We start from the raw sequence: 9,530 nt of genomic DNA on the forward strand, positions 1-9,530 counted from the left end.
TAAATTGACTTTTTATTCAACTAAACATTTATACAATATTTGATATCCAATAAGAATTTAGATCATGATATTGATTTCTATACACTCAAGATAGACATATATTTGTAAAGAAGATATAGTTTAAATACTAGGCTTAATTGCATGTTTGGTCCCTTATGTTTATTTTAGTTTTCAAGTTGGTCCCTTACGTTTTGAAAGTTTCAAGTTGGCCCCTTACGTTTTAAAAGTTTTCAAGTTGGTCCCTTACGTTTTGAAACTTTCAAGTTAGTCCCTTATGTTTATTTTAGTTTTCAAGTCGGTCCAAAACATAAGGGACCAACTTGAAAACTAAAATAAACATAAGGGACCAACTTGAAAACTAAAATAAACATAAGGGACTAACTTATTCCAACATGAGCAACGTTTTGGACCAACTTGAAACTTTTAAAACGTAAGGGACCAACTTGAAACTTTCAAAACGTAAGGGACCAACTTGAAAACTAAAATAAACATAAGGGACCAAACATGCAATTAAGCCTAAATACTAACACAACAAATAGCACTAGAATCTGATTTTATTGAATGCGGATGAATTTTGTTTACACCAGTTGTAAAACTTAACACGCCCGGGATATGATACAGTAAAATTTGTTGGTGAAAAAGGGAAGCGAGGAAAGCACCGCTACCACTACAGTTCCAACGCAAACGCTAGAAGAGTTTAGTTTCTAGCAGAAATCAAATTCCCTATTCAAATTTCTTCGATCATTTCATTATTGAGTTTAGTTTCACACCCCCCCAAACCCCTTTTCTCGCTTCTGCAAGCTTCGTTTCCATTTTCCCATTCCTCTTATTGCCAACTTTTGTTCTCAGGTTATTCATTGATATGGTAATTTTCTTTTCCCTCTTTATTACAATTTTGTTTCCTTCATATTCGACTTTATGTGATAACAAGTACATTATTATTATTATTATTATTATTATTATTATTATTATTATTATTATTATTATTATTATTATTATTATTATTATTATTTTGAAGGAACCTCATGCTGCTGAAGATTTGCCTCAATACATTCATATCAATCAAAATGATTTTTTTATGCGAAGGTTAGTAACTTAGTATTCATTTTCTTATCATTTATTTAGGTCATTCAATTTAATTTGCTATCTTCTACTTATGATTGGAATATATAATTTGATTCTAAACTTTGTTAAAAATATTATCACTCGGTAGCATTACTAACTGGTTATGTTAATTACTGGTTCGCTATGTTAATTATCAGTTGCATTACTGTTATGAGTTATTTAGGTTATAGGATAGTTTGATGTTGCTCTGTCTTGAACTTTTCTGTATTCAATTAGGCTTACTTTGGATTAGTTTCTCTCTTATGGTAGGTTCCAGGTCCGGTCCAATAATTTTCAATATTCGCTGAGGCTTAAATCAAATTTTATAATACGAGACTTTTTTATCTGCGTACGAGGCCTTTTTTTCTTTATAAAACTGAAGACAAATCAATTTTTGTTGGTGGGCCGAAAGCAAGGGATTCAGTGGTCTTACCCTTGGGCCGGCCCTTGTAGGTTCTCTTCTCAATTAACATAAGTTTGATTGCTAAGAAGCTTTAGTACTCAATCTGTCTCTGTTGCTGCTTCCCGGTAACATCGATCGATCAATTAACGGCGGAACCTTCCTTTATGTCAATCGAGTGCTTGACTTCTCTATCTGACCGGGTCGATTGAGACAGAGAGTAAAGGCACAAATCGGCTAAACGGCTGAGTCCGAGATTGGGAGAAGAACTAGCAAGAAATGCCGAATTCGCTCCGCATCATTAGGTAAAGATCCCCATTGCCCAATCTTCCTTCAATGGATATATTCTTCAATGTAACTTCCGGTAAGAATCGCGTAGCTAATAGATATTTTGACCTATGTCATACTGGGCGACCACATATACAAACTCTACCAGCCGGCGGATATATCAATTTTTTTCATCCCGAAACTTTTCCATATTGAATTAATCTCCCAGCTAGTGGATATTTTCATTTTGTTTAAAATGTTTTGATGTGTCATGTTCATACCAATTCTCTTATCCCTCTCTTTTTCTGATTATAAAACCTTTATTATTTGTTCACTAGCTTCAGATTTTGCCCTTCCGCCTCGCAACCAAAATATTTTGAGCATTTTTTGCTTGTGTACTTCGCCAAATTAATCTTGCGCAGTGCTTGTATTTGTTAGATAGGCTGCTACGTACGAAATAAAATCATCCCTCTGCTTTTGTAAGAGTACACCTCTCTCTTTCATCTTTAATGTAAATTTAGATTAATAGCTTGAACTGTGATAGCAGTATGCATACTCTTGCGAAGACCGTCAGGACAGCTTTACAAAGTAAAAACCATCATTCTCATGGGCTATGCATTTCCCCCCGCTTATGCTGGATCTTTAGTGAAAAATCCCTTTGTTTTAGTTCTACTAAATTGTTTTAGTGCTGAATCTTTTGTTTTTTAGCTTTCAATTGATTTAGTGCTGAGCTTTCTCTAATATCCTTATTGCTATTCGCCTAAAAGAGTAAACTCTCTAGAAATTTCATCCGACTTCTGGCCTTGTGGGATAGTTTTTTAGTCAGTGGGATAGAAGGTGGTTCATTGCCGATGCCCTGAAATCAAATATCGCACTAGCCACTTCACTTCCAATTCCATTCTGTTGACGAACTCATAAAATCTCCCGCTGTCACAAGTTATCTAGTGCCTTCCTGCTTCATAATACAGAAGAGGAAGTTGGTAACAACATCATGCAGTAGCAGAACATTATATTGTATATAGAAATATAGTTTTCTAACTTAATCAATTAGAAGTTTAACTCCAACCTTGTACCCTTTGATTTGGAGGGTAGGAAAGGTGGAGTGTGGAGTATAATGGAGTCTATCCAATCGAATTGTATTTTAGGGTCCGTTTGATGGTCAGGATAGGATAAAGACAGGATATGATATAAAGTTGGATAGAGACAGGATATGATATAGTTAGGATAAACATATATCTCATCATGTGTTTGATGCACACATGATAACAAATTGGATATGATATATATTTTAATTAAATGACAAAATTACCCTTGTGATCAATTCATATTTTAACTTTTTTTCAATTTAATATAATTATATAACTACACCCAAAACAAAAGCAATTAGCATATCTTCAAAATTAATCGCTGCAGAGACTATATTTTATCAACATATTCTTCTATCTTTTGATTTTTGAAGCAAAAGGGATTTTAATATGATTTTTTTTAAAAGAACACGTGTTTGTTCAATTTGCTCAATTGATTCAAAAGGTTTGAATTTTTTTTTGTTTAATTGAAAACTGATGTGCTTGAATTAAGGGGAATTGATTTTGAAGCTTCACGGCAATCATCAACTGAAAAATTGAGATCTAACAAAGATAAAAAGGAGGAATCAATAGAAAAAGAAAGAAGAGAAATCTATCAAAAAGAGGAATAATTGGAATCTATCAAAAATAAAAATTGAACGAGGAAATCAAATCCAAATTACATCTATTTCACAGATTTCTGGTTTTAAAAAGAATCAAAGAAAAGAGGATTAGGGTACAAACAAAGGGAGAAAAAAATTGAGAATAACGTAATTGTTGGCACATATGAGTGAGAGGAAGAAGAAGATGAGAGGAAGGTGACGAGGATAGGCAAGGTAAGGGCAAAATAAGGATTTCATTTATCAATCCTGATAGGTTAATTTTAACCCAGCTCAAACTCAGGATAGAAAATACAAAGGAGTGATAAGATAGGATAAGTAAAAGGAATAAATTATCATATCCTATTGGTGCATCAAACGAAAGATTAAAACAGGATATGATATATGTTTCCTATCCTGACTCTCTATCCTGACCATCAAACGCACCCTTATCCTATTTAAATCCAAACAATGGTATACCAGCCCATTGGAATTTAGATCCCTCACCACCAATTCAAAGGCTACGTACAAGGACCAGGCCAGAGGAATGGAAAATTGAATGACTATTGTATCAGCATTCTTGAGATATCTTAATGTTATATTAATGCATTTGCACTTCTCTTTATCTCTGTGCAGGCATAAGAAGCAGAAGGAGGAGGATATTGCTATATGTGAATGCAGGTATGATGAAGATGATCCTGACAGTGCATGTGGAGATGGGTGCCTAAATGTATTAACCAGCACTGAATGCACCCCTGGATTTTGCCCTAGCGGCATCCATTGTAAAAATCAGGTGAGTTCGTGCTTGGGTCTGTATGTGATGATATTTGTTAGTCTTTCGTACTATAACCATCCTGCAGGTAGTTGAAAAGTTGGTCAAGAGAAGTTATTAGTTATTACTATTTGCTTTAACCTGTGTCTCTGAAGGCACTTGTCATAATTTGTTGCATTTTTTTTTTTTGAGAGGATAATTTGTTACATATTTGTATTCTGCTTTCCCCGGTTATTTTGTTCTACAAGTTTCTTAGGCTTTGTTTGGGAGTTTGGAGGGGAGGGGGAGAGAAATATAGGGGAAAATTGAGAAATCTTTCACATTTTTTGAAAGAGTATTTTTTTTAGTGAATGATAAATTAATACTTATGATTAATATATTTTTAATTTTAAGAATATTATAACAACATATATTAAATTTGAAGAATTCATATAAACCCTCCCAAACCCCCCAAAACCCTCCTCCAATACAATTTTTTAGTTCCCCCAAATGAGGAGGGTTTTATATTTTGAAGAAAAATAAGCCCCTCCTTCCAATGTCCTCTATTTCTTCCACTTACTCTTTCCTTTTTTCCAAGCCTTTCCTTTCCTTCCCCTCCAAACTTGCAAACAAAGCCTTAGTAGCAGTCAAGTTTGCTCGCCTTGAATTTTGTCATATCCTATTTTCATTGCATACTTATTTTAATCTTTGACCTACTTAAACTTTACTTCAGATGATGCATTGAAGCTTATGCCAATTCATATATGATATATTCTGATAGCAAGAAAGGTTTTAGATGTTTCTAGTCAGTTAACTTAACTGTCATTCAGTTATGAACGAACTAGTTAGTTAATAGCAGTCTGTAGTTACAATTGGTTACTCTGTACAACTTTTCTTCTAAGTAGTGCGGCTATAGATATCATTGCAATCGGAAGATGAATTCAATAGCTTTTACCGAAAGAAATATTCTCGTTTTCTCTCTCTTCTCTAGATGAAATATATTCACGTCCCATGTCTCATGCTTGCAGAAATTTCAGAAGTGTGAATATGCAAAAACAAAGTTATTTAAAACTGAAGGCCGAGGGTGGGGTCTTCTGGCTGATGAGGAAATCAAGGTAATCATATGATGGGGAAATTAAGGCCTTAATATGGTTATTTTTCTTTTCTTTCAGTAGTGACATACTCTCATCTATTTATTTGTTTGTTTATTTCATACAGGCAGGACAGTTTGTCATTGAATACTGTGGAGAAGTAATATCATGCAAAGAAGCCAAACGCAGATCCCATACTTATGAAATTCAAGGTCAAACATCAATTAATTCAATGTTTCTATCTGATTATTATTTAGCTTTATGTTTTTGTAAAATTTTTGTTTGCTTTTGCAGGTCTTAAGGATGCATTTATCATTTCTCTTAATGCGTCTGAATCCATCGATGCAACTAGAAAAGGAAGCCTTGCAAGATTTATAAACCATTCCTGGTAAACCACTTCAAACAAAAATCCTAATATTAAAAGAAATGGACCTGCTAATATGCAAGTATTGTAGACCTGTTTTGTTATCCTCCTATTTCCCACTGCTCAAGGTTTGACATCAACTGAATGCTTTTATGTTTGCAGTCAACCAAACTGTGAGACAAGAAAATGGAATGTCATGGGGGAAATAAGAGTTGGAATATTTGCACTGGAAGATATTCCTATTGGAACTGAACTGGCATATGACTATAATTTTGAATGGTTTGGAGGTGCAAAGGTTCGCTGCCTCTGTGGTGCGCTCAAATGTTCTGAATTCCTTGGAGCAAAATCTCGTGGTTTTCAAGTGAGTTTTAATTAATATTACTAGTAACCTATAAATGTTAAAACGCTTGAAATTGCAATTTTTTATTAGTTAAGCCTTTTAAATGCATGGGCATGATGTTGACTGTTGTAGACCATGAGTTTTTAAGACCCACTAATAGTTTTTAAGACCATGCTCAAATGATGTTTTTTTTATGAAAAAGATCTAGCAGTTGTAACAATTGAAATAGCTTCATTTCCTTCTCTTTTTCATTGATTATTATTGGTTTTAATCATCTACTCTTCTTCCTCATGTTTGGAATAATCGGAGCAGGAGGATACTTATCTATGGGAAGATGATGATGACAGGTAATTTATTATTTATTCTTTTCTGTGCTGTATTCATCTCTAAAAGGCTGCTTTCGTTTTATCTGTTACTGACTGGATATCTATGTATATGTCAATCCTTCCCCACTCCTAGACCCCATAATGATGAGATCCTAGCACAGGAACTTGTGCTTGATTGAATCTGCCCCCACTTTTGTGCTTAGTCTTTTTTGTATCAGATCATTATATCAAACCTGAAAGCAATTCAAAGTCTTTATTTAATCTCTTCCTTCCTCTTTATCCAAAACCATATAACTTCAGCAATATCAAAGTTTTATTCTTATTTTACTGTCTTTTTTGCATGATTACTTCATTTCATATTTCTTGTCATATCCTGGTTTATAAGTTTTGGTTTATGCTGTTGACGACAGATACTCAATTGAGAAAATTCCTTTATATGACTCTGCGGAGGATGAACTCACGACAAATGTTGGTGTACAGAGTGAACAATCCATGGCTATTATACTGAAAGCTGAAGAACCATCGGAGTCCACTGTTTTAAATGTTCAACCGCTGAATTCGATTGGGATCAATGGCTTAGGTATTCAGAAAATGAAAACTGAAATAGAAAGCGAGGACATGAAGTTGTACTCCCAAGATACCAAACAGGATCTTGCACAAAAAAATGCAATGATATCGCGCATTCAAAGTAACACTGCTGGAGGAAAGTCCATCTCTACCAAAAGATCTAAGGGGGGAAAGCTTAAAAATCACACACAGAAGAAAATTGATGCAAAGTATGCAGCTGGCCTTTTAGCATCAAAGGAAGCACAGGAGGAGATTTTAGATTATGAGGTATGACGTTTCTTATGCATTTCTCTTAAGTGCCAATTCCTGAATATCATCATCTAGCTTTCAATTATGTTATTAGTGGACTAAAACTTAGTTACCTTGGTATTTTAACTTTGTAGTTCCAAAGATGATCATTTTAATAATTTAGTTGTCATTTCATAGTACGATCTGGAAGACCCTTGTTCAATTTGTAAGAACATAGATCTGTTATAATTTCGGCCAAATGCACACATCATCTGTCACAAATAACAGAACATCAATTTGAACTTCATCGCCAAAATAATTGAATTTTCAGGCATAGCTTGAATGAGAACTGTCATGAATCACGGTCATTGTTGCTTTATTCGTAAATGCTTCATTGTCGTTTCATTATGTGCAGCATGTGATTGTCATTTATATTCTCTGGTTTTATGTTCTTCTCATTTAAAGATTTTCCATGCAGAAAAGAAAAGATGACGCTACGGAAGCCCTTGATTCTTTATACAATGAAATACGGCCTGCCATTGAAGAACACGAGAAGGATACCCAAGACAGTGTATCTACGACAGTAGCAGAGAAGTGGATACAGGCTTCCTGCCTAAAACTCAAGGCGGAGTTTGATCTTTACTCGTCAATTATTAAAAATGTTGCTTGTACTCCTCAAAAGGCACCCGGCCAAGCAAAAGGTACTGAAGTCGATAACGAAGACAAAATGAAGCTTTTGACGTTCTCGGCCTCATCTAATCCGTAATTGATGATTCACAGAATACATGGACAACTCTGAGAACATTTTTAATTTTTCCGAAGTTCATAACAGAACCTAGGACCTGATAAACAAATCCAAAATCTTTTTCTGTTATTTTGCCATGTTATGCTACCTAGTGCACCAGCACTAACTCAGAACTTTTTTATTTTTTCCGAAATTCATAACAGAAGCTAGGACCTGATAAACAAATACAAAATCTTTGTCTGTTATTTTGCCATGTTATGCTACCTAGTAGACCAGCACTTGCAGTTTGTCAACTGGAGAAGTTATCTAAGTTACTGTTTATTTTGTCTTCTTCAAAAAAATATACGTTTACTGTTTATTTATGTATCATTAAATCGCTAAAAATATATTATGTATGGTTAATAAGCACACAATTCTTGATCCTGTGTGAAATTGGACTTAGATTGATATTTTTACAGGGGCACTAATGGACTGCTTCAACAAGTAGTCCACCATAAAACACCATTGAAATAAGTTTGAGCAGCTGCAACCCATCATAGGTGACTTAAGTATGACATTACCTTTGAGCATCAATGAAATTCATTTTTTGTTTTAACAGAAGGTGCTCTTAAATTTATTGTCATGAAAGTCAATGTTATGATGGTAGCATCTTAGTAGTAGGGAAACTCAATCATTCATTCCAAGCCTCTAAAGTCAACTAATACCAACTAATAACAGATTATAATTGCTCCAATTCAGCATTCCAAATGTTAAAAATAAAAAATAAAAACAACAAAACAGAATATAGTTCTCATTCTCAATAAAATTTTATGAAATCTTGCTTCATGAGATTTCATAAGGTGTGCAACAGGTGGTAAATAGGTTAATTTATTCTAGAAGCATGCTACATGCTAGTTTTATTATGAATTTGGAAGAGAAAACAAACTTGTAGATGTGAAAGTTCATGGACAATATATTCATGAAGCATGTTTTCTACCCAGAATAATACTCCTATTCTAATAGAAGTTAACTATATTCTGACAGAAAATATATATTTTTAAAGGACTCGTCAACATTGAAAAATTCAGAGTATAAAATATCCTATCCCCTTGGAGAAAGTACATAACTAGATATCTCAATAAGCTTTACCTTACCTGATATACCATCACGATTCACGAGAGCCTGAGCAATGTAGGACTTTAAACAAACTACAAACAACTTCAATAGTTACGTAGTCCCTCTTTCTTTTACTTATCTCTCTCTGTTTTTTTTTTTTTTTTTACCAATTTCCAATACACACACTCCTAAACTAGATGAACTAAAGGCACAACAAATAAAATAATGGGAAAACAACACAAATAAAACAAAAGTTAATGGACAATTCAACAAATATAAACACATGAAACATAACAGATAACTGAATAACAGAAATAATAATATATTGAATAGAAGAAAAAAAAAATATGAAACCTTTAAGAGACTTGGTTGGTGGCTTAGTGGAAGAATGAAAGAAACAGAGGTGGAGATTTTGTGGAAAGGAAAGAAAGGAGATGTTAGGCGAACAGAAGAAGAGTAGTATGCCATTTTCTTCAACTTCAGTTCAATTCTTGCAATCCCTTCTTTCTTTCTGTAATGAATACTTTGACTTTTGTTAAGGGTACGTTTGGGAGAGGGTTTTTGAGTGGACGGGTTATAATAAGAGGGA

General features: G+C 33.9%; 1 protein-coding gene across 2 annotated transcripts; it reads left to right on the forward strand.

Moving 5' to 3' along the window:
* The first annotated feature begins 517 nt into the window (after nucleotides 1-517).
* On the forward strand, nucleotides 518-8,212 carry LOC146958210 (histone-lysine N-methyltransferase ASHH1-like). Of its 2 annotated transcripts, XM_085739778.1 has the most exons (10): nucleotides 518-865; nucleotides 1,019-1,086; nucleotides 4,071-4,227; nucleotides 5,214-5,300; nucleotides 5,404-5,488; nucleotides 5,571-5,664; nucleotides 5,803-6,001; nucleotides 6,293-6,327; nucleotides 6,717-7,140; nucleotides 7,580-8,212. In XM_085739778.1, exons 1-10 carry the CDS (start codon nucleotides 863-865, stop codon nucleotides 7,865-7,867), a joined length of 1,440 nt encoding a protein of 479 aa, XP_085595904.1. In that variant the 5' UTR covers nucleotides 518-862; the 3' UTR covers nucleotides 7,868-8,212. The 2 variants fall into 2 exon arrangements, with proteins under 2 accessions (XP_085595904.1, XP_085595905.1); XM_085739779.1 differs by lacking the exons at nucleotides 518-865; nucleotides 1,019-1,086 and adding an exon at nucleotides 1,375-1,809.
* Nucleotides 8,213-9,530: the final 1,318 nt, after the last annotated feature.

Source organism: Medicago sativa, chromosome 1, assembly GCF_051527215.1.
Source record: "Medicago sativa cultivar Bolivia chromosome 1, Bolivia_mono, whole genome shotgun sequence".
In the NCBI taxonomy this organism is placed as follows: domain Eukaryota; kingdom Viridiplantae; phylum Streptophyta; class Magnoliopsida; order Fabales; family Fabaceae; genus Medicago; species Medicago sativa.